This window comes from Stegostoma tigrinum, chromosome 28 (assembly GCF_030684315.1).
Source record: "Stegostoma tigrinum isolate sSteTig4 chromosome 28, sSteTig4.hap1, whole genome shotgun sequence".
NCBI lineage: Eukaryota > Metazoa > Chordata > Chondrichthyes > Orectolobiformes > Stegostomatidae > Stegostoma > Stegostoma tigrinum.
Window position 1 is genome coordinate 30,350,521 of NC_081381.1, and position 26,291 is coordinate 30,376,811.

A 26,291-nucleotide genomic window follows, 5' to 3' on the forward strand; every position below is an offset into this window, starting at 1 on the left:
TTTGTGTCAATTAATGAATGCGACATTCTACTGATCCCTGACCTGGAAAAACATGCTCGGTTCTAGATCTTGTTAAACTTTGGGTAAAAGTTGCCAATGTGATCAATTTTACAGCATGAACATTTTAGTCATTCTGTCAGTGATTTTAGTCAAAACAACAGCAATGCTGAGATATTTTCCAAAAGAACATTCATTTGGAATTTCTGGCACTGTTGTCTTGAGGTGAACTTGGCACCAGCCACAATACTGCAGGAGCAGGTTTTATATTTACATTAGGAATTTTGTCAACACCAGCAAATATTTGCTAAATTGGAATAGTTCAAGTCTGCAACGTTGTACTTTTTTTAAGTATTAATCAAACTCAGAAGAAGTAAGTTGGCTTTCTAAACAACATCTTTAGTTGTATAAAGCAGCTTTACTCTCTCCAGAGAATATTCTGTAACTTTTGTTTGATTTGATTGATTTAGTCTCACACGTACCTAAGTACAGTGAAAAGCTTTGTTTATGAGCAGTACAGCAGTAAGCAAATGGTGAAAGCAACTGGACAGAGACTTACAAATTACATCGCATAGTGTGTGCGCTAGGCAAGATCAACCTTAGCAAGATCAGTGTTATTTGAAGTTAGAGACTCCATTCATCAGTCGAATAATGGCAGGGAAGAAGCTGTTTTGAACCTGCTGGTGTGTGTGTTCACATTTCTGTATCTTCTGCCTGACAGAAGAGGTTGTAGGAGAGGATTGCCAGGGTGCAATGGGTCTCTGATGATGTTGGCAGTCTTTCCATGGCAACAGACTGTGTAAATGGAGTCCATGAATGGAAAGTTGGCTTCTGTGATGGTCTGGGCTAAGTACACACCACCTTCTGTAGTTTCTTATGGTCCTGGGCAGAGCAGTTGTCATACCAGGCCGTTACGCACCAAGACAGTAGGCTTTCAATGGTGCATCTGTAAAAACTGGTGAGGGACCTTGTGGAAATGTCAAATCTCCTGATCTGCCTGAGGAAGAAGAGATATTGATGTGCATTCTTGACTATTGCATCCACGTGGGATGTCTAGGACAAGCAGTCGATTATCATCACTCCTAGGAATGTGACACTTCCCACCCTTTCAACCTCAGTACCCTGCTTTCTAGAGTCAATGACCAATTCTTTAGTTTTGCCAACATTGCGAGTGAGGTTGTTCTCATTGTAACAGGTCACCAAGCCCTCTATTTCCTTTCTGTATTCTGGCTCATTATTGTTTGATATCCATCATACCACGGTGGTGTTGTCAGCAAGCCTTGAGATGGCATTTGTTCAAAATTTGACAACACAGTCATGGATGTGTAGGCAGTTCAGGAGTGGGCTGAGAGTGCATCTTTGGGGTGTGCCAGTGTTGAGTGTTGTTGGGGAGGAGGTACAGTTGTCCATCTTCACTGATTCCTTTGAGAGTTTTGAGATCAGTCTGGAGGGGACAATAGTGTTGAAGGCAGAGCTGCAATCAATGAGTAGGAGTCTAATGTAGGCGTCTTTGTTGTCCCTATGTTCCAGAGATGAGTATGAGGCTATGGATATCATGTCCTCTGTGGACCTGTTACAGCGGTTAGGTAAATTGAAGAGGATTGAGGCAGGCTGGGAGACTCGAGTTGATGTGGGCCATCACCAGCATCTCAAAGCACTGCATGATTATGGAGGTCAGAACTGCTGGGCGGTAGTCACTAAGACGTGTTGCAGACATTTTTTCAGCTTTTCTGATGAAGGGTCTAGGCCTGAAACGTCAGCTTTTATGCTCCTGCTGCTTGGGCTGCTGTGTTCATCCAGCCCCAAACTTTGTTATCTTGGATTCTCTAGCATCTGCAGTCCTCATTGTCTCTATGTTGCAGACACAATTTTGTTGCTTCAGACACATTATAACACCCACCAAATCTTTTTGTTTTGTGGCTGCATTGCTCCTGGGATGAAGACAGTAGACTTTTGTGGTCTTAGGATACAAAATACAAAATATATTTAGTCATATACACATCTACGTGAGCAGCATCCTAAGCATTACATTTACAAGTACATTATTTAGTAAGTATTACAAATAATTTCACTCAGGATCTCCAGAGAATATTTGATTGATGTTTGCCTGAAGTATCACAATCTAGCAGTATAATAAAATAGAACTATGTGAACTATAAATCTCTCCAACTGAAGCAAACGTCCCACAAGACATATCATTATTACAGAATCAGGGAAAACATAAAAGCCAGTGTGAGTTGCAAAACATACTTGTGTGAAATTCAGCCTGTGCCCAGCACAGGATCTAAATCAATTTATCTAATTCCTTGATTCCACTGGGACTGTCTGGTTGGGGTACATCTCACCTGGAACTGACCTTGTGGGGAGATAGTGTGCAAGCATTGATACACTGAGGTATGATTCCATGGAGGCTTAACTGGGAATCTTCAGCTGGCACTCATTTCCACAGTACAGATCCCTATGCTTGGGTAGCTTCCCTACTGCTGATTTACCAGGGTTTGTGTCTTTGTTAGCTAACACATGCTGTAGTACCACTCGCTTAATATCGACATATGCTGTGCTAAAGCTGTGTAAACAATCCCAATGATCCATTGCTGTATGTCAATTCCTTTCCTGGAAAACTAATATCCTCGCCGAGCAAGAAAATTGAACATTAAATGGAACTTTACCCACCAGGACCTTGTTTGTAAACCTCGGTTCCATAGATGGACAGAACATTTGCCCACTGACCATCAGGCTGATTATACAAACATTAGTTTATAAGTTGTTATTGACCATTGAATCCTGAGAGAGAGTAGTGGTATATGCACCATAGTGGGTGGACTCATTCCAGCTTCAAACAATTTGTCAAGAACTCATGACTATGCAGTTGACAAGGGAGGCCTAATGATCATTCGTCTGCTTTATGGGGCATATCTGGATTTTTATGACCCAATTGATTCAAGGATTGGAGTGATCCTTGTGATTTGCAGTAATGAATAGCAAAGTTTCAACCCAAAAATAATGTTCTTTAATGCTCACAATTCCAATTCCATTCTCCAACAGCTCCTTATTGCAAGTTCTCTGTGTAAACGTTTTGTTTGAGAATTAAACATTAGTTAAGTATTGTAAGGTCTGTGTATTCATAGAATTCCATAGTGTGGAAGCAGGCCATTCAGCCCAACAAGTCCACACCAACTCTCTGAAGACCATCCCACCCAGAGCCACAGCCCCTACCTTATCCCTGTAACCCTGCACTTCCCATGTCTAATCCACCTAATCTACACATCCCTGGACACTATGGGCAATTTTAGCATGGCCAATCCACCCCACCTGTGCATCTTTGGACTGTGGGAGGAAACCATAGCACCTGTAGGGAACCTGTGCAGATGCAGGAAGAATGTGTAAGCTCCACACAGACACTTGCCTGAGGCTGGAATTGAACTCAGGTCTTTGGCACTGTGCAGCAGCAGTGCTAACAACTGAATCACCATGCTGCCCTGCACTGTGTTGTAAGCTTTTAAATTGATAAGACGGAGATGAAACCTTTATAAGCTAGCCATCTACCTGCATCCAGATTTTCTATGCCCATTACCTAAAGTGTGTGTGTGTGTGTGTGTGTGTGTGTGTGTGTGTGTGTGTGTGTGTGTGTGTGTGTGTGTTTATAAGGGAATTAGAGTTTTAAATAGCAGTTAATAAGATGGCTTATAATTGTTTACTTGTAGCTAGAGTCTTTTTACTTATAATAAATTGCGATTCTTGTTCAGTGCAGAAGCCAGGTCCATGCTTTCTATCAATCTGGGTTTGAAAATCAGGTAAATTGGGGATTTTTGCTTTATTTATTTTCAAATATTTAATTTTCGTGTGACTGGGAATAACAGGATTTGATTTCTCATGTGCTACCCAGTAAAGTCTGATGGTTCTAACTCGAATACGCTCTTCCTAAAGTTATGACTTTTGAGGTAATTGCAGTGCTTAAACCAACCATCTATTATAATCCATGGAGATGTGAATTAATCTCCAAAGGCTGCCACAATTGACTTTCCTCACTGGTGGCTGAACATTCTGCACAATCATCAAATTGTGCCACTAATAAAAGTTCATGCATATTTTATATAACTACAACATTGAATCTGATCCAACGGCACCGGCAATATGTTTGCAAACTTGTCAGAATAATTCAAATATGAATCACATCATGAATTTTTCACTCTGGCAGGTAATTCTGTACAAAATCTTTATCCACCCAAAGAATGGAAACCTGAAACTCTATCTCAGCTTAGGCCCTGATATTGAATATGAAAATGCTGAGATACATGATTGTGTTGCAAAGATACTAAGGGTAATGGAACCAAGCTAAGATGTAAACCAGCCATGATCTAATTAAATGGCAGTGCAAGCTCAAGAGTTAAATGACCCCTTGTTTCTATATTCCAATGTTCCTGTTGTATCGAATTAATTTGCATCAAGTCTTCTTTACCAAATCCCAATGTGTTTGAACAATTCTTGGTCATTCTTACAGTATGAAATTCCTCTGTACCCAAACAATGCTCACTTGTCAGGAAGAAGGTCCTAAGGAATCCATAACAAAGAGACAACTTTCTTACTGTTCATGTCAAATACAGGGCCTTTATTTGAGTTTCCTTCTTTTTGAAAGTCTACTGCTGTTTTGAATCAGCCAATTGTACCTCAAGTTCAAGCCTTCATGTGGCTCAGATGGGAAAATGTGTTAGAATAGGACAGATAAAAAGCCCATGTGCTCGCTACACATGTGCATGATGACAAATGAGCCTCAGAAAATTGTAGACAGGAATGGACCATCTGTTCCATCCAATCTTTCCTACACTGACTTAATATCCGAAACATTGTGAATAAATATCCCTCACTCAACTGGAGCCAGATCATCTCCTGTGACTAGCCAAGTAAAGACATAAAATGCTGAGGGTAAAATAGCTTGAAGATTTCCCTCTAATTCTCTTAAATTAAATCCTGGTTGAGGGGATTGCATTGACTGTGCTTGCGTTAAAGAAAAAAAGCACTAATTTCTTTCTTAATAACAGTGGCTACACATTTGATTGGACAGCATTTTGGGACATTCAGAATTTGTAGAAAGGCACCATATAGATGCAAACTCTTTCTTACAAAATCTGATCTTTTCCCCAGGAACTTATCCACTGCAACTGGGATCCCCTCGCCAAATGCACACACGCAGGCACACATATACATTGGACACCTTCCACTATTATGAACTCACCACCTTTTCTCCCAATCTCTCAAAATCCCTGCATTCACACCTAATCCTCCACATCATGCTCCACATTTGCCATTTTTGTAACCTGTAACCCATACAACACAAACTCACTTGCACCTCGGCTGTGGTCTTTTCTCCTGTCCGACCAATTTGATTTCCGGGGAATTATTGTTACAAAATAGGCATGCCGCTGAGTTGAAACTCCGCATTTTTTTGAAGCCAACAGAACCTCACCCTAACCCAATTTGGATTGCCCCACTGCAGTCGATATTAGGATCAGTGACTCTCTTTGGAACATTGAGCTTCTTATTCAAGTTTAACAGCTTCTTTAGACACTCTAAAAAGTGGGTGGGGATAGGACACTTTTCATTGGCTGAAATAATACCTAACAAAAAAAGAAGGTGGTTATCTTTTCGGATGTCACTTATTCCATTCCAAGACAACATAAGAAGTTCTTCAGGGTAGTGTCCTAGGCTCAGCTTTCTTCAGTTATTTCAGCAATAATTTCCTTTCAACAAAAGATTAGAGGCAGGGATGTTTGCTAATGATTTCAAAGTGTTTAATCCCATTCACAACTCCACAGGTAATTAAACAAGGTGTGCCTAAACAAGTTGAGCTGCATAACATTCATGATGGACAGATAATTGGTAAGATACATATTAATTCAAATGCCACAGAATGACTATTTGCAACCAGGGAGATTCTAACTCTCTCCTTTGACATTAAACAGCATTACCGTCATTGAATGTACCACTATCAACATTCTGGGAACACTATTTACCAGTCACATAAACACTGTGGCTTCAGATGCTCACTGTGGCAGCAGTGTTTACCAGCCACAAGGTGCACTGCACCAACTCACAAAGGCTTCTCCAACAGTACATTTCAAACTCATAACTTCAGCCATCTAGCTGAACAAAAGCAGAAGATGAGCTGGGGCATGACCACCTACAAGTTGCTCTCCAAGTCACATGACCTTGACTTGGAATTATGTCATTGTTCCTTCACTATCACTAGGTCCAAATCTTGGAATTCCTTCACTAGCAGTACTACAAGTGTTCCTTCACTACACGGATTGCAGAAATTCAAGAAGGCAATTCACTCTCACGTTCTCAAGGGAAATTAGGGATGGACAACGCGTGCTAGCCTTACCAACCATGGCCACGTTCCATGAACATTTTTAGAAAATAAACGATTGTTTAATTCTGTGTATCATTTGAGTTATGATTTGGAAGTGCAAATGAGTTATTGTCAAGGGAAGTTTCACTAATAGTATTTAGGGGATGTCATCCTGACATTGTCCAGCTTATGTGTGAATCTAGAATCACAGCAATATTGTTGATATTTACCTGCTGTTTGAAATAACCTAGTAAATGAGTCAGTTCAAAGGCAATTAGGGATTGGTGACAAATGCTGACTTTGCTAGTAACACTCACGTCCCATGAAAGAATGAAGAAGATAAATGAGTTTTAACCTGCACCGAACCTGCTCTGCACCTGACCTGGAAGTGCTAATTTGCAAATAGTGTCAAAAATCTTAGTTTTTATTTGTTTTTGAATGCTTAATTGGTCCCCTAGAATATTAATGAAACAAACTTGACTTAAATTGATTTAAAAGAAACACAATACCACCAAAAACAGAATTCACTGATTCATTACTGCTGTTTACCGAACCAGACTGGAGGTTGATTGGCACTCAATATTCAGGCATCAGTGTCATACACAAGCTCATTGGTCGGATTCCTAACACTAACAGCCGCATATACGTCAGTTTGTGCGTGAATGAATTTTCAATGATAGGTACAGGAAAACCAAGAGGATAATTACATGGAAATTCGGTATTTAAATGAACGCTTAAGTGGTCTCAATATGTGTAATTAAGGGTACTCCATCACTCAATGAACTGTTATCTACATGGATACTTTTTGATGAACAGAGACAGATTATTCACAGCAGCCAATTCACAGCACAAGTACTGCACTCTCCCAGATGATCAAGTGCTCTCACTTGGCCCCAGCTGATGGGTTTGGATTCATGTCAACATTCAGGAGTCATATTTTCAGAACATTTGTTTTAGGATATTTATCTCTGTCTTTCTCTCTGACTTTCAGATGATAAACATTCCATTCTGCAGCCCTAGCAGGAGCTGGGACAGTGAGATGTACCTCATTTTCTGAGAAAGCAAGATTTAATTGAATCCAGAGAGGGTTCAGCATCTTTACAAAGAACTTCCCAAAGGGTGCACAATTATGCTGTAGGGGATTGTGACTTTGACCAGATTATAGTCAGGGGTTATAATGGTCACTCAGCTATCACATTTATAAATTAATCTCCTGATTGATGAGGATGATGTAAAAATAGGGCCAAATACTTAATGTTATTCAGAAAAGCTAGTAAATATTAGTATAAAAGATCCCATGACACTATTTCGAAGAACAGTGAAGTTGCCCCCAGTGTCCCGGCCAACATTTATCCTTCACTCAACATCATTAAAAATGTAATATCATCATATAGTTGTTGTGGCAGCTGCCATTCCCAACATTACAACAATGACCTCACTTCAAAAAGGACTTCATTAGTTATAAGATGAACTTCTTAAGGTTATGAAAGTCAATACGCAAAGGCAATATCTTTATTTTTCATTGATCAAGTGTTTCAAAAGCCTATTTAAAGTAATTCCCCATTTCCTTCATATTTAGTGAGCTTTCATTAAAATATTTAGAAGAAAGTAATCAATGAGATTGTCAAATAAAGCAACATCATCTCTTATTGATGCAACTGAACAAAGGGCTATAGGGGACAGCCGAGTAGCTCAGAGCTGAGTTATCTTCGTGAGCTGTAAGAATAAAGTTGAAAAAGAATGTGTCACAGAGGATAAATCAGAAAGCCTGTGATGGGTGTTATCCAGGCTACAATGATGTACTGAGTAGCTATACAAAATGTCAGTGGGAAACAGAAAACAAGTCAGTCACCTCCCAATTGCTTGCATAATCTCCACACTTGCCCATCCTCCTGAATTATATCTTGCTCTCAATAATCCATATCAATCATTAAAATAACCTGCTCAAAATATGTTATGACATTTATACTTGTTTTTAGATTTTCCATCATATTGAGATGGCAGCAGTTCAGGAGAGTGCTTTGAGTGAACAGGGAGATGAAGCCTCAGGGACAGCAATTAACCAGATGTAAGTGGCTCATTCCGCTTGGCTTCATCAATTGTAGCCTTGTTGTTGAATGTATCCTCTCCACGACGCCCACAAAACAACTTCTCCATTTGGCACTAGACCTGCGACCACATTACCTGAGAGCTAAGAGGTGCTGCATTTGGCCTGCGTGAGGGAGAGCTGTGTCCATGAAGCAGTCAACTTGCCTTTGGCTTGGAATATTCCTGAACAGAGGATAAAACTGGATTTAAAGGATAAACAAGTGTCTGTTGTTGGACTGTGTCTACCAAGAATCAGAGAGCTCCATCTTGCCTCATCTCCAATCTCTTCAATTCACCACCAGTGCCTGATGCAGATCTTTTTGGAAGACAGAGCTACATTACAGTTATATCAATAGTATCTGCGCTGGGCAAGAAGCATAAAGATCTTACTTTTCCAACTCTCTGCATTCTAGTTGGTTGTAAATGTTGGCGCTGTTGTGCAGTGACAAGGTTATGGTACTGCTGATGTAATCGGTTATGCATGCCTACTGTGAACTTTTGCAAGGACAATAAAAATGCATTGAGTGTTAGCTATTTTCTGATTATTGGGACTAGTATAACAGTAGAGCAGAATCAAACCACTTGCCATCCTGAGCACTCTCCACAGTTCTTGGAGGAAAATGAGAACTCAATTTCCACTCCCAAAAGCTCCTTCAAGTGTTGAGATTCTCCAAGATTCAGTGGTTTAAGTAGACTGCTCCCTGTGGCACATAACCAGCAACTCTCACTCTGGGGAGAACAGAAAAGGCAGTGTAAAGACAGCTGGTTTGATGTTAAAGGTAGGGTCGAGTTAATGATGTTGGCAGTGTGAGACAGTGGAGGGCATTGACTGGTCAGGTGCTGAGATAGGAAGGTGTTAAGCATGTTAGATACAGTGGCAGCAGGGTGCTAGGTAGAGGAGAAACTTAAAGGAGAAAGAGAGCAGAGGGCTCTGAAATCAGAAGTATGGAGCATTGCTAAAAAAAGGGAAGATTGGGTGAAGGAGAAGAAGAAAGGAGGGCCCTCAGAGAAGGAAGAGGTAAAAATGGGAACAATTGGCACAAATGGTTGTTGGATGGGAAAGCACACGGTGAGTAGGTTTTGAAGCCTTTTGGATGATAAGAAACATAAGAAATCAGAGTAGGAGTCAGTCTTACAATCACTTAATTCTGTTTCACCATTTAATAAGTTCATGTTCGTTCCTTGGATTCGATTCTATTTTTCCACCTGATCCCCAAATCCCTTATTCCCTTACAGTCCAAAAAGCTATTAATCTCAACCTTGATTATACCTAGTAATTGAGTCTTCACAACCCTATCAGGTCGAGCATTCCAAAAATTCACAACACACTGTGTGTAGGACATTTCATGTCAATTCAAAATACCCTCATTCTGAGACCCTGACTCAGTTCTCAACTCTTCAACTGGGGAAACAATCTCTCAGCATCTATGTTGTCAAACCCTTTTCAGAATCTTCTACGTTGCAACTAGATTACCTTTCATTCTTTGGGATTCCCTAGTGTATAGGCCCATTATATTCAATCTTTCCTCATGGGAAAAACCTCTTAACCAAGTTAACCTTTCTTGCACACCCTCTCAGTCAAATGTTTCCTTCCTTAAGTAGAAGTACCAAAACTGTACACTGTATTTCAGGTGAAATCTCTGCTAAGTCCTGGCCAATTGTGACAAGACTACCTTATTTTAAACTCTAACCCTCTTACAATGAAGTTTGAAGTATCATTTGCCTTCCTATTTGCTTGCTGTATTTACATGCTATATTTCTCTGCTTCTTGCACAAGGACACTCAAATCCCTCTGAACACAAGATTGCTTAGGAATGCATCCAAGTCTGTTCCATTTTCAGTTCCCTCACTGAAATCAATTTGCCCACAGTCTCCATTGTGTCTTTGCCAAATATCAGATGGCCCATAAATATTATAACCTGCTACTGTGATACCCCTGCAAATCATTACAGGGAGGCATTAGGCATCAAAAATGCAACACTATTAGATAATACATTCAAAATACATTCAGTATGTAGTTATTAAAAGATGTTACAAAAAAGTGTCATTCAATGTTGAAACAAATATGAATATTCAACATATCTCTAGCAGAATAACTTCCTCATCTTGCAGCATTCGTATAAGGTCTTGACGGGACTGCATATGGTACATAACCAAAGAATTTCACTTGTGGTGAAGGCAAAAACCGGGAACACAGTTTAGGCTGTCTTTAAATTTATTCATGCTCTGAGATAGATTTTTAATACGCAAGGGAGTCAAGGGTTATGAAATTCAGATGGGAAAGTGGAATTGAAACCATAGATATATCAACCATTATCTTACCGAATGGTGGAGCAGGCTTGAAGGGCCAAATGCCCTATTTTTGCTCCTAAGCCCAAAACTGTTCAAAACTTTCTCTAGGAAAGTGGATTGTGATTTAGAGGATATGGATACATTTCATGATGAGCTCTATAACAATGTATGGACAATAGTAAAATTCCACAAGCATTAAACTAAGTTCAGCACCTGGCCTCCACATATTTTAGTTCACCTTAGACAAAATTATAAATTATTAACATGCTTTTTAAAGTCAAATTAAATCACACCTTTATCCTGTTTCTGAGATAGTAGGAACAGCAGATGCTGGAGAATCCGAGATAACAGGGTGTAAAGCTCCAAAACATCAGCCTTCCTGCTCCTATGATGCTGCTTGGCCTGCTGTGTTCATCCAGCTCAACACCTTTCTATCTTTATCCTGTTTCCATCTGCTTACACTAAAAATCATGAGATATTCATTTAGCCCATTTTAGTTCTCTCATCAATTATTTATAAAATGTTTCATTTCTTGTTCCTGTACTGTGCTGCCCAGGCATTCCTCTAAATACCATATTGATTAGTGAACAATTCTCTGGTGTAAATTTATCTTTGTCTAATGCGAACATGTCTTTGTTTGTCAGTTATGACTTATCTTGAAGTGTTGTTTCAAATCTGCCTTTCTTAGCCTTGTTACCTGCTGGGTCTGTTTTAGTGAGTTGTTTATTCAGGGGAGACCCTTTCATAATCAGGAGAGAGATGCGAAAAAAATAGGACTGGATCAGGAAATGGAAACAGCAGATCTAATCAATGTGCTCAAAATCAAGAAAGATTTGGTCATGGTCAAAAGGGAAAAACAATTTTTAGTGGTGAGTCAGTAATTCAAGGACATAAAAAAATGCAAGTTAGCAGATTTGTTTTTCACAGTGAGTTGTTCAGACATCAATGCCCTTCCAGAAACGAGTGGAAGAAGAATTCATCATGAAAGTGAACTAACTTACTTAGTCTTTGCATGCTGCTCTATCTTTCATTGAAATTGTGGCTGATCTTTTATTTCGATTCCAGCTTGCTGCAGTACTAAACATTTCCCAAGATTGCCTTTCAAAATAGATCTACCTTTGTCCTGAATATTCCTAAAGACTAAAGCTCTCTGGGAGGTATGGAATTCCAAAGATTCACATCTTTTGAGTGATGAGATTTCTCCTCATCTCAATGCTCAATGGCAACTCCTTCATTCTATTTTACTTGTCTGTCCAGCAGTGTTCTTACACCTATGAAACTGACTCAGGAACTCCAGGTGCAAGCCGACCAGAGCTCAGCCCAGTTTGTGCCAACGTCCTGAACGTAGACTCTCTCGTTTAACTCGAGATATGTTTAATCAATCTTTTCAGAGATATTACAACAGACTCTTGGAACAGGCGGGAACTGAAGCCGGGTCTCCTAGCTTAGAGGTAAGGGCGCTGTCACTGCATTACAAGTGTCCAACCCGGTTTGATTCAATAATATAAATGAACTGTGGATGCTGCAGATCCGAAACATAAAAAAGCAGAAAGTGCTGGAGAAACTCAGCAGATCTGGCAGTATCTGCGGAGAGAGAAATTAGTTAACGCTTCGAGTCCAGCGACCCTTGAACTTAAAACGTTCACTGTTTCTTTCTCCTCAGATGCTGCCAAACCTGCTAAGTTTCGCCAGCAATTTCTGCTTTTGTTGAACTCTCGAAGCGATATTCTGTTGCTTTCATTAACCACATCTCCCCAGAGATTGTATCAGAGATCTGACCCCACCACCCAAGACATTTTTCCATCCCTACCCTTCTCTGCTTTCCAGAGAGACCACTCTCTCCGTGACTCCCTTGTTCGCTCCACACTGCCCTCCAACCCCACCACACCTGGCACCTTCCCCTGCAACCGCAGGAAGTGCTACACTTGCCCCCACACCTCCTCCCTCACCCCTATCCCAGGCCCCAAGATGACTTTCCATATTAAGCAGAGGTTCACCTGCACATCTGCCAATGTGGTATACTGCATCCACTGTACCGGTGTGGCTTCCTCTACATTGGGGAAACCAAGCGGAGGCTTGGGGACCGCTTTGCAGAACACCTCCGCTCGGTTCGCAATAAACAACTGCACCTCCTAGTCGCGAATCATTTTAACTCCCCCTTCCCATTCCTCAGATGACATGTCCATCAATGGGCCTCCTGCAGTGCCACAATGATGCCACCCGAAGGTTGCAGGAACAGCAACTCATATTCCGCTTGGGAACCCTGCAGCCCAATGGTATCAATGTGGACTTCACCAGCTTCAAAATCTCCCCTTCCCCCACCGCATCCCAAAACCAGCCCAGTTCGTCCCCTCCCCCCACTGCACCACACAACCAGCCCAGCTCTTCCCCTCCACCCACTGCATCCCAAAACCAGCCCAGCCTGTCTCTGCCTCCCTAACCTGTTCTTCCTCTCACCCATCCCTTCCTCCCACCTCAAGCCGCACCTCCATCTCCTACCTACTAACCTCATCCCACCTCCTTGACCTGTCCATCTTCCCCGGACTGACCTATCCCCTCCCTACCTCCCCACCTAGACTCTCCTCTCCACCTATCTTCTTTTCTCTCCATCTTCGGTCCGCCTCCCCCTCTCTCCCTATTTATTCCAGTTCCCTCTCCCCATCCCCCTCTCTGATGAAGGGTCTAGGCCCGAAACGTCAGCTTTTGTGCTCCTGAGATGCTGCTTGGCCTGCTGTGTTCATCCAGCTCCACACTTTATTATCTCCCCAGAGATTGGCCGTTAGTCCTGAGATCACTTTTCACCATCAATTAACTTCACACTGTCGCGTGGTTAGATATCTCTTCGTATGGAATCTCATTTGCTGCTAGTTTCTTTTTTATGGTTATTTGGTAAATCCCTTGTTGATCGCCCAGTCACAACACCGTCCGCTTCCTCTCCCAGCCACCTATTCTGCAAATCAGGCCATTGTACTTTCCAGAGATAGTAAGAACTGCAGATGCTGGAACCAGAGATAACACAGTGCGGGAGGAGCACAGCAGGCCAGAGGAACAGGAAAGCTGACGTTTCTTTCAACCTTCAACTTTTTCTCAAATGTCAACTTTCCTGCTCCTCTGATGCTGCCGGGCCTGCTGTGTTCCTCCGGGTCCGCACTGTGTTACTTTTCGGGATGCGTTATTTTGGTAACGTGAATTTTCCACGGAAGACTCTCTCTCCTCATTGCCAAACGCTGCCTCGAACGGTTAGCAGTACACGTGAACTTAATGTCACTGGGCTGTGAGACCCACGGGGCGGTCAGTCCGGAAGCAGTAACATCTGCCGCGGCTTTGCAAGCTTCATAAAATATCAATTCTGACAATAAAAACACCGCACAATAATTTTCAGGAAAGCACTTTATTATCCGTCTCCGCAGGGACAAAATCGTCTCAAAGAAACATAATTTCAGTTAGAATGATTTTTGATAATCATTTCACCGCTGGGAGTTAATGTTGGGATTCCAACAGCAGGGAATTTAGTCCGTTTAAAAGTTTGAATGTAATAGATGTTGAGATTGATGGTGTTATTAACAGGCAGTTTGAACTAGATTCCTCAAGATCTGCGCACATAGCTCTCCCCCACTGACAGACAAAAACAGATGGAGTAATTGTCAAACCGGGGTGGAATCATTGCATTATTTGTCCTGGTTAATCTAGATCTACAAACACATCGCCACAATAGACCAATGCTGCGGGCCAAGAGCTGGAAAATAGGGGCTAAATAGGGCGAAACGATGGGCTGAAGGGACGCCTGCCTTGCAGTAGCACTGTACGATTTTTGGTTATTTGAAAACCCTGGTTTGGTATCGCTCAGCAAATGTTTGCAAGTATTAGGAGCGCATACACACTTTCGCCCATAACCTCGAGCTTTCCCCGTTCCGGCTGTCTGCCAATTCCAGGATTCATTTCTCGTTTATTTCTGACCGGATCATTCTGCCCGCAGTGCGAGGGAGAAAATTTCTCCACCAGCAGTAAAACCCACCTTCCCCTTTGCCAGTAAACGTGGTACCAGAGGATACCCACATTGATACAAACGTTGCATCAATAAAGCTAATAAATCTGCAAGAAATTCATTGAAACTCTGGGATCTCTATCTTGAATCAGGGTATTTGTATTTCACACGCGGAGTTCAGCTGTTGCTTCGGGATTAGTTGAAAGCTTCGTTCAGAGTTCCCCTGCAACTCTTTCCGGAAATTCTGTCCTTTCCCGGAACAAAGCCCCAGTATCAGATTCCGCTGGCTGTCACTGATACTTTGTGACGAAGTGCAAACGGGGAAATAACATTTCTGAACATCAGCTTTCCTCTATCTCTTGACGCTGCCCGGCCTGCTGTGTTCCTCCAGCTGCACCCTAAAATAACAGAATGAATCTCTGCACCCAAACAGTGAAGATTGGGATTTGTAAACGCACAGAAGCTAACTCCAGCTGCTTTGCCCTCTTTCCCACAATCTTACTCTGTGAATGCCCTCAGCGAAATTTGTTTAGCGCTCGGTAGGCAGGACAAGAACAGCCTCCTGCATTCTGTGCTCTCTCTCTCTCAGATAAAAACCACGAACGGCGAATGCTGGAAATCTGAAACAATTTTGGAGAAACTCAGCTCTGAACGGGAAAAGTTAACTCTTCCTTCCCTGTTGCCAGTCCTGCAGAGTTTCTCCAGCAATTTTTAAAAAGTGTGCTGTCTCTCTCTCTCTCCCGTTAAGGTCCCTCTTTCTATTCGCCCTTCTCTAAGCAACTTTCCAGTATTGGTCTCGATACCTATTCAGTCTGTGTCTGGCCCTCTGCTGTGCCCCGTTTCTCAGTATCCAGGTCCTCTCTTTCCCTGTAGCCAGCCGATTGCAGGAGGATTGCGGGATGTCAGTGGCCCTGCGATATGTTCCTCCCTCACTCTGTACCCCCTCTATCCCAGAAATCCCATACAATTTCACTTGTGCATCATGAGCAATAGACGCACCAAAACCCCCGCAAACTCAGTTTGAAAACATCCGGATCCCGGATACAAAGCGCATACAGTCAATGTTTGGATTTTATTTACCTCGAGCGATACCTGTACATTTACATGGGACAGAATCTGTTCTCTGAAAGTGACGTTAATTTTAAAAAAAACACACCAGTTGAACAGAATTTGATCCAAACAGGAGATAAACGGCCTCTCATGTGAAGGTCCCGAACCGAAACGTCAGCTTTCCTGCTCCTTTGATGCTGCCTGGCCTGCTGTGTTCCTCCAGTTCCTCTCATGTTGTGCTTCTTCGTGTCAGAGAGCGACCGCAGTCCGCTCCCTCTGGCCAGTCAGCGTTTCCACTTGACGCCGAAAAGGGCAGCAAGTCACTTTTGGAGTGGGACTCAGCGCCGGCTGCTGCCACTGTTCATTCCAACTCAAAGTAGAGCCGCTTGTCTGTGTCTGTCGACCCTCAACACCTGGAGTCCCGACGCTGCAGTCAGATCCCTCCTGTGTGTGTGTATGTGTGTGTGTGTTTCTCCCCACTCAACCTGCAGTGAGGGGGCTGATTCCAAGTGAACTTTCTCCTTTTCTTCTGCCTCCTCCTGGCTACTTTTGATTACTGCTGCTGAAAAGTTTTTTTTGTTTGTTCCTATAGTTCAATAGATGAGAGTTTTATGTGTGTGTGTGTATGTGTGTTAGGTAGTGAGCCCGCGATCCTCACGTCCCCGTTTGGCGGAAGGCCGGCCGAAGGCGGGGTGCATGATATTCTCGGTGATGTAGGCCACCAAGAGGCAGATGATCACCAGCATCACGCAGATGGAGCCCCCTACGGCGGTCATGGCGATGACAATGTCCTGCATGCCGGCGGGCTCGGCGCGGAACTGCAGGCACTCCTCGTCTCGCCGGGAGCCGCCGCTGTACAGGGTGTGCAGGCAGATGCGGTAGTCGACGCTGTCGTGGACGCTGCTGAGCAGGTAATCGCGGCAGGCGACACCGAGCTGCACGCTCTCGCACTGGAACTGGGTGTAGAGGCCGCTCCAGCTGCAGTTCAGCTGGAAGCCCCGAAGGTGGCGCACACTCCTGGGCCGCCACTGCAAGAAGACGCTGCTGTTCGCCAGCACGTTCGCCACCAGCGAGGGGCCCGAGCGGTACACCCGGCAGCTCCCCGGGCCGCAGCGGAACCCGCTGTCCGTGCTCCTGAAGCAGATCCTGCTCCCCGCTCCTCCTCCTCTCCCGTTCAGCAGCACCTTATAGGTGCAAGTGCTGTCTTCCAGGCCGCTGCCCGTCTCCTCCTGCGGCTCGGGCTCGCTGTTGTTCGCTCTCCCGGTCTCCCCTGCTGCTCCTGCCCGCTCTCGCAGCGGCTCGGGCCGGCTGGTGTTCCAGGAGCCGCCGACCAGCGCGTCCCCGTCCTGGAGCCGGGGTTCGCCCCAGCACAGAAGCAGAAGCAGCGGCGGCAGCAGTAAGAGCAGCATCCTGTTTTCCCCGGAGCCCTGGGTTAAGGGGAGAGAGGGGCGAGGAAAGGCACCGGAGCCTCTGCTGTGTCTCTCTGTCTTGTCTCTGTACTCTCACATCCTCCTGCCTGGGGGACCTTAGCCAGCGCCTCCTCTCCCCCTGGATATGAGTGTGTGTGTGTGTGGGTCTCTCTCACTCCGGAGCTGCTGCTGCTCTTTCTCCCTGCCTCTCGGTGATGTCACTGGCTTGACTTTCAGTCCATCTGATGTCCTTGGGCTGAGCAAAAGAGGCACACACCACGCTGGGCTCAATCTCTACCGCCCCCCTCCCCTCCCAAATACAAGCAGCTTCTCCTCCCCTCCACTGTCCCGGGCACGGGGTTTCCCAGGTCCCCCACCCCCTCCTCACAATCACAGCTTCCAGCGCCGTGTCTCGGATGGATGTTCACCCGAATTCATGGTCCCAGCATCGTTGCAGTCGCAAGCCGTGTCCGCACAGCAATGCGAAGGGAACCTGCAACCGGCGGAGTCCTGACCTTTCCAAAGACTCTCTCCCGACAGAAAGCGCCGGTAGTGGATTCCCAGGCAGTCTCTCGGCTCAACCATCGCCTCCGTTCCCTTGATTTGTTTTCGTTTTGGCAAAATTAGCGTCCGGTTTGAGTCGAACCTGTAGAGCTGACTTCCACAGCACCGCCCATTCCCCCTCCCCGCAATACCCAATCACCCTCAGCCATGCTGCAACACCGAGGTCCAAGTGAGCGATTATCGATGTTAATGGGAAAATGTAGGAGGACGTTCAAGTGGAACATAAACGCTGGCATGGATTTGTTGGGCCGAATAGCCTGCGTGCACAATATCTTACTCCGTTTTGTGTACCCACCAGCCACAACTGTTTTTTTTCCTGCACCAACTTGTCCCATGATCTTGCACAGTCCCGCTCCAACTCGATCCATATGATCCATCAAGTGCCAGTGTTCCATCAGAACACGCCAATACATTAATCTACTCCAACGTTACTTCTGTTTCATCCAGTCCCACTCTGCCAACTGATCCCTTTTGCTTCCCTGGATTGGTACAGCATCCTATCCCACTGTAACAGTCAGTGTCAGTGTCCCATTCAGTTGCTTTGAGCCAGTGCTTCTTGTTTTCCTCCCTTTCCTTCCACTGCCTTTGTAAAGGGTGTGGCTTCCCGCTGTGCTTTGGTTGACACCCTCCAGTATTTTGCCCAAATAGCTATAGTTCAAGTTTGAGCTTAGAAAGTGTTGATAGGCTGCTTTCTCATAGAGCTCATCACAGCTGAGCCTGACCTTAATATTATCAGATGTCCACACACAGACCCACTCAAACATTACAACTTAAAGCAATGGGCTGATCTGATTATCTTCCCTCTATCTTGAAAAGACTAAAGGTCAAATAATGCTCTGAAAGAGATGAGAACAAAACAATTCTTATACAGGTCCCAAACCATGTACAACTGAAAGAGAACAAATGTCAAGTGACAGATGTTTTACAAAAAGAAAACCTCATTCAGTCCCAAACACTCATTTGTGCACTAATTAGATACTTCTTTTAATACTACTGACATCTGTAAACTATATTTTCCCATCTGTCACATGGAAACAAACATATGAGAAAAAGTGGACACCCACAGATATAAAGCTAGAAAGGTAATGCAAATACACACACTTACCTCATTCAGTCGAGAATGTAGGCATGTTTCCAGGGCCTATATTTATTGCTCACCCTGAATTCTCTTTGAGAGTTGTAGCACATATGATGAGGGTACACCTACAATACTGTTAGGCAGGGGCTTCCAAGAGCTTGACCCAGCGACAATAAAGGAACAGTGGTATATTTCTAAATCAGTACTGTATGTGACTCGAGCAGTTACTGACAAATCCCAAGGCCCTGTTGCCCTTGTCAGTAGTCCTTGTCCTCTAGGTCAGTAGTTTGGGCGCTGTTGTTGAACAAGCCTTGGTATGTTCGGTGGAATTCTTGTGGCTGATACCTATCAGGTTGATTGCTCTGCCTTGGATTGTGTTGAAGCTGCTTAAAGGTTTTTTACAGCTACACTCATTCCTGAACCTTATATGTACCTGCATAGGAATATGCATTCAACGACACACATGCACACACAAACATAGGGACATGAAATATTACAAATCTTTGTGTACCAACGCAAAAGTATCCAGACTGTTGGATAGACCATATGTGGAATCTTGTGGTTAGTTGATTTGATGGGTAATATAGTGACCTTGGAAATAGTCATAGAAGAACAGTGAGAATTATTCCAGGTTTAAAGAACAGCTGCTCAGATATCCTCAAGGACTGGTTATTTGTGTACAGAAATGTACATAAAGTAATGTATTAGAGATCTCTAAAAGAAGGGAGAGGCTGGATAGGCTGGGACTATTTTCCCTGGAGTGTCAGAGGATGAGAGATGACCTTGTAGAAGTTTAAAAGATCATGAGTGGCATGGAGGGGACCTACGGGGCAACTTTTTCATGCAGAGGATGGTGCATGTATGGAATAAGCAGCCAGATGAGGTGGTGGAGGTTGGTATAATTACAATAAGGCATCTGAATGAGTACATGAATAGGAAGGATTTAGAGGGATATGGGCCAAATGCTGGCAAATGGCACAATCTGAAGTTGTGGCTGCGATTCTTTGTATGTCTTCAAGAGGGAGCTGGACAAGTTCCTGGCTGGAGCAGAGGTTGCAGCATCATGCAAAGCATCATGTACCATAATAGGTAGCATGTCGTAGTCCACATGATGCATTAAATGATTTCTATAGTTTGATGGTGCTGGTGAGAGATTTTTTCAAAGAGTCCTTTTCCCCTTATCTGCCCTCTCATTTTATTTGTTATTGGTGCTTCTAAGGAGATTATGTAATTGGGGGGCATGTTTTGGGATGAGTGTGTTGGTGGGGAGGAGACAGGGGGGGCGATATGGGTTGGGGAAGGTGGTCAGGTATGGTGTTAATTAAGAATCTCCAACCAAGAGCATAAGGCAGGTTTGATGGTCAACGTGGTCCTTCCAGCCCCATCAACATTTAACATAAATAAATATGTGGAGGGGTACACACAATAATGCATAGTCATGAACACATATACATGTGCAGAGAGTCATAGGTGCAGCCACATACTTGGAGAGGCATAAAATGGATGGAGAGTGTGACAGAAGCAGACAGAAAAATACTAATATACAGATGCAGAAATAAAACACACAAATGCACTCAAACACAGGTGGATGCTGTGAGTCAAGATGGTTACCTCAGAACCTAGCTTCTTGCTACATTAGGAAAATCTGTCCTGAGCAAAGCCATTTATTAAGACAATAAATGCTCCAGTCTTTTCAACTATCACCCGAAATCAAATCAACTTTCTCAGAGGTTCAGAAACCTGACATGAACCATAATAACCTACTTTGTGTTATTACCAGGTGCAGATCTCCATGAATCTGAAGCTCCAGTTCTGTACTTCTGAAAATCTGCACAGGACCTAGCCATTTACTATACTATATAGAGCTCTTGATTTACACATTAATTTTATCCCATTCTTTCTGAATTCTACAGAATTTGGCCTCTATGTGTAGAACCCCTATAGTGTACTGATTCTGTTGTAGTTTCTCTGATTTTTCTTCTTACCTGTCAATCTTTAATTTTCTCACAACCCTCATTCATGCTCAAGTAATGCAGTCATTGCACGGATCAGCTGCTTGAGAGTACAATTTATTTCTTTCCGATGTAGAACTCTTTAATTATTTGAACGGTAATTTCAAGAGCTGTCCTCACTTTACAAAATTCATTATTGCATCCAGTATTTCCAGTGTCAATATAATAGATATTCTATAAATCTAGATGCTACAAACCTCATTATTACAATTCAGGTGTTAGAAATACCTCCAATAACCAGACTGGCCCTATCAGTTTTCCACTTTTGTGCTTTCTACAGCATTTCAAATTCTCAACTGAAAATCAATATATGAATTAATTTTTGCCCTAAGGGCTGAATCATGCTCAGCACAAAATACTATCCTTTTACATACAATAATCATTCTTGAACATGCTGACCAGTGTACCAACAATGAAGATCCATCACAGAGGACCATTCCTGTCCTCACAGGAGATGCACTACGTATGTGTAGGATTGATTGGACAGCCTCTGAAGTGGAAATGTTGAATTAATTTTTAGCTGTCTGGCAAAGAAGCTCTGGAACTAGCTATTTTACTGGTTTCCATTGTAAGATGCTTTAACAGGCTTGGGATCAAAAGCTAGGGACCATCTTGGTCCGGATTAGTGCTATGTCCAAAGTTTCATTACAAGGAGAATTCAGCATTTTGGAAGTAGAAGCAGGACTGGCTGCAGTTTTGTGTGGGATAAAACTTAGTAAAGAAGGAATAACTGAGAGAGACCTAGCAGTGTTTACTCCTCATTCCTAATTATGTACTACAAGCATGACACAGCTGATGTATTAAGTATCTTGCTGGGGAGTCTGAAGCTGGTGTACTGGGTATGTTGGTAGTCTGTACTAGAATGGTGATGGGAACCTACATCTGGTATGTCATGAAGGCAGCATTTAGCAAGCTTGGCTTCATTGCTCAGATCTTGGGCTGAGTTTGGGAGTTGGGATGTTACGTTGAGATTGTACAGAGCATTGTTGAGGCCACTTCTGGAGTACTGTATCTCGTTCTGGGTGCCTGGTTGTAGGATGGATATTATTAAGATAGAGAGGGTTCAAAATAGATTTACCAGGATGCTAGAGATAACAAGGTGTAGAGCTGGATGAACACAGCAGGCCAAGCAGCATCAGAGGAGCAGGAAAGCTGACATTTCGGGCCATGCCATTTCTTTACCAGGATGCAGCTGGGTGTTGAAAGTTTGAGTTATAAAGAAAGGCTGGATAGGCTGGGACTTTTTTCATTGGAGTGTAGGAGGATGAGAGGTTTATAAAATGGTATAGATAGGGTTACTGGTATGTCTCTTTTCCCTAGATGGGATTTCTAGACTATGGGGCACATTTTTAAGGTGAAATTTTAAAAAGACATGAGATACAATTTTTTATTTACACAGAGGGCGGTTCAGGTGTGGAATGAATTTCCCAAAGAAGTGGTGGATGTGAGCACAATCACATTGTTTAAGAGGGACACTTGGGTAAGTACGTGAAAAGGAAAGGTTTGGAAGAATATGGGCGAGGAGCAGGCAGGTGGGACTAGCTTAGTTTCGAATTATATTCAGCATGGACTGGTTGGACTAGTCTACTTCCATGCTCTATGACTCTATCTGTAATATTCAGAGTAGTCCTGGGAAGCTGGTGCCTGAAGAAATGGGTACAGCCCCTGCTGCTGTACATGTTACAAACAGACCACCTGGATCCTGTAGTAGTGCAATACAGGAGAACCATGATATGTGGATTAGCAATAAACCAGGTTTCATCAAAGAGAAAGATCATTGATGGAACTTTCCAGAAGATGCTACATAATGGAATAGAGAAAGTAAGTCCAGTAAGATACTGGCAGATATGTCAGCGTAGAAGAGGAATGAACAGATTTGGGAAGGGTGTATTTATACAGGGTTAATCAAACAACTGGAAAGATTAGAGGAAAAGTTACTGTAGATCAGGACAATGGACCTAATTAATTGTGCAGGGGTGAGTGGCAGTTTGATTTGGGGGTTGATGCGGAAATGATACCAGATGGAGCTGAAAAATGTACACTCCAGGCTAACTTTGTGATCTAGTGACATGGAAACAATTTGTTTTTTTTTAAAAGAGAATTTGTATTTGTTTTTTTTAAAATATTCAGCTTATGACTTCAGAACATGATGCAAGTCCTCCTGCATGTCATTGTTTCTGACCATGCTATTGCAAACTTCAATATTCTAAACCTTCATATAACAGTATATCACAGTATTACAGACATGAATATTACAAACCCAGTCCTAGAAACCTCAGTGTCACAAATTACAATATTCCAGATTTCAATCCTTTAGCTGCTGTTTGACAAATTCCCAAACATCTGGGGTAAAAGTTGAGCTCTTGGTTCTTGTCAACCTTGTTTGTGGTTTATTAAATGATCTAACCAATGCCAATAAGATCCCAGGCCCCTAAAGGAAAGGATGTCCACCGGACCTGCTTCCTGCCAGGCGGTGACTTTCAGAAGTCACTGGAGTCAGGGGAGGTCCCAGATGATTGGAAAATCGCTGTTGTAACTCCCTTGTTTAAGAAAGGATCAAGTCAAAAGATGGAAAATTATCGGTCGATTAGCCTAACCTCGGAAAATTGATGAACAGAGAGATCTGGGTGTTCAGGTCCATTGTTCCCTGAAGGTGACAACGCAGGTCAATAGGGTGGTCAAGAAGGCATATGGCATGCTTTCCTTCATTGGGCGGGGTATTGAGTACAAGAGTTGGCAGGTCATGTTGCAGTTGTATAGGACTTTGGTTTGGCCACATTTGGAGTACTGTGTACAGTTCTGGTCACCACATTACCAAAAGGATGTGGGTGCTTTGGAGAGGGTGCAGAGGAGGTTCACCAGGATGTTGCCTGGTATGGAGGTTGCTAGCTATGAAGGGAGGTTGAATAGATTAGGATTATTTTCATTAAAAAGACAGAGATTGAGGGGGGACCTGATTGAGGTCTGCAAAATCATGAGGGGTATAGACAGGGTGGATAGCAAAAAGCTTTTTTCCCAGAGTGGGTGACCCAATTACTAGGGATCATGAGTTCAAAGTGAGAGGAGGAAAGTTTAAGGGAGATATGCTCTTTAATGGAGATAAGTTCTTTACACAGAGGGTGGTGGGCGCCTGAAACGCATTGCCAGCGGAGGTGGTAGATGCAGACACGTTAGCGTCTTTTAAGATATATTTGGACAGGTACATGGATGGGCAGGGAGCAAATGGACACAGACCGTTAGAAAATAGATGACAGGTTAGACAGAGGATCTTGATCAGCGCAGGCTTGGAGGGCTGAAGGGCCTGTACCTGTGCTGTAGGTTTCTTTGTTTGGTAAAATTCTAGAATCCATTGTCAAGGATGAAATTTCTAAATTCCTGGAAGTGCAGGGTCAGATTAGAACAAGTCAGCTTGGATTTAGTAAGGGGAGGTCGTGCCTGACAAACCTGTTAGAATTCTTTGAAGAGGTAACAAGTATGTTAGACCAGGGAAACCCAGTAGATGTTATCTATCTAGACTTCCAAAAGGCCTTTGATGCAGTGCCTCACGGGAGGCTGCTGAGCAAGGTGAGGGCTCATGGTGTTCGCGGTGAGCTACTGGCTCGGATTGAGGATTGGCTGTTTGACAGAAGGCAGAGAGTTGGGATAAGAGGCTCTTTTTTGGAATGGCAACCAGTGATGAGTGGTGTCCTGCAGGGTTCAGTGTTGGGGCCGCAGCTGTTCACCTTGTATATTAATGATCTGGATGAAGGGACCGGGGGCATTCTGGCGAAGTTTGCCGATGATATGAAGATAGATGGACAGGCAGGTAGTACTGAGGGGGTGGGGTAGCTGCAGAAAGATTTAGACAGTTTAGGAGAGTGGTCCAGGAAATGGCTGATGAAATTCAATGTGAGTAAATGTGAGGTTTTGCACTTTGTAAAAAAGAATACAGGCATGGACTATTTTCTAAATGGTGAGAAAATTTGTAAAGCAGAAGTACAAAAGGATCTGGGAGTGTTGGTCCAGGATTCTCTAAAGGTTAACTTGCAGGTAGAGTCAATGATTAAGAAAGCGAATGTAATGTTGTCATTTATCTCAAGAGGGTTGGAATATAAAAGCAGCGATGTGCTTCTGAGGCTTTATAAAGCTCTAGTTAGGCCCCATTTAGAATACTGTGTCCAATTTTGGGCCCCACACCTCAGGAAGGACATACTGGTCCTGGAGTGTGTCCAGCGGAGATTCATACGAATGATCCCTGGAATGGTAGGTTTAGCATATGCTGAACGGCTAAGGATCCTGGGATTGTACTCATTAGAGTTTAGAAGGTCCAGAGAAGATCTAATAGAAACTTACAAGATAATGTATGGTTTAGAAGGGTTGGACGCTAGGAAGTTGTTTCTGTTAGGCGGGGAGACTAGGACCCGTGGCACAGCCTTAAAATTAGAGGGGGTCAATTTAAAACTGAAATGAGACGACATTTCTTCAGCCAGAGAGTGGTGGGCTTGTGGAATTCGTTGCGACGGAGTGCAGTTGGATGCCTTCAAGGCAGAGATCGACGAATTCTTGATCTCAGAAGGAATCAAGGGCTACGGGGAGAGTGCAGGGAAGTGGTGTTGAAATGCCCATCAGCCATGATTTAAATGGCAGAGTGGACTTGATGGGCCGAATGGCCTTACTTCCACTCCTATGTCTTATGGACTGGTTAGAAGGGACTTTGTGGTTCAGTTCTCTCCGTGCAAAATTAGGAGATGCCAAATGTCCAACTCCAGCCTCAAATTTAAAACAAGGCTCGCTGCTGCAGTGATGATTAAATTTAAAACGCACCCCGTGAGAGAATGGCATCCACGGGAGCAACTCTTCCCACAAAGATATGGACATAATTCTGGAATTAAAATATCATTGTAAGACATAAACCTGTAAGGATAATACAAATAGGAATGAATTAAACACACAAAATACTAACGAAAAAGTTTGTAACAAGGCAGTTGGAATACAGTGAGACAATTTAGAGACAATCATTTTCGTAATTTAAACCCGGGTTGTTCCTGTTGATTCAGAAACCTGCAGAGTTCGCGATTTTAACAAAAACCCCGAGCCGCTGAACAATGAGCATCACATTTGTAGTAACAAAGCTGTCAGCCGTGTTCCAGCTGTAACAACAGTACCAGTGAAAACTCCAATTGTTGTGACAGACGAACTTAATCAAGCTCAGCGCTGAGACTTCAGTCTCCTCAGCGCTTCTAGCCAAAAACGTAACGCACCGCGGACGCTGGAAATCAGAAATGAGCACAGAAGGCGCCGGAAAATATTCACCAGGTCGGACAGAATCTGTGCACAGAGAAACCAGGCGTTAAAGGTTGGCGGCCTTTCGTCAGAACCTTCTGAAAGTTGCCGTAACGCTTGTCGCCGAAAGAAAGAAATTACGGCCATTCGGCCCCTCGAACCGGCACTGTCATTCGAAGACTCCAGAATGGGTCCAATTGGGTGG

At 43.4% G+C, this 26,291-nt stretch overlaps 1 protein-coding gene across 1 annotated transcript; it reads right to left on the minus strand.

The window, feature by feature from the left end:
• Positions 1-14,101: 14,101 nt before the first annotated feature.
• fndc10 (fibronectin type III domain containing 10) lies at positions 14,102-17,462 on the minus strand. The gene has a single exon (XM_048561324.2). It carries the CDS (start codon positions 17,168-17,170, stop codon positions 16,394-16,396), a length of 777 nt encoding a protein of 258 aa, XP_048417281.2. The 5' UTR covers positions 17,171-17,462; the 3' UTR covers positions 14,102-16,393.
• Between the last annotated feature and the right edge of the window lie 8,829 nt (positions 17,463-26,291).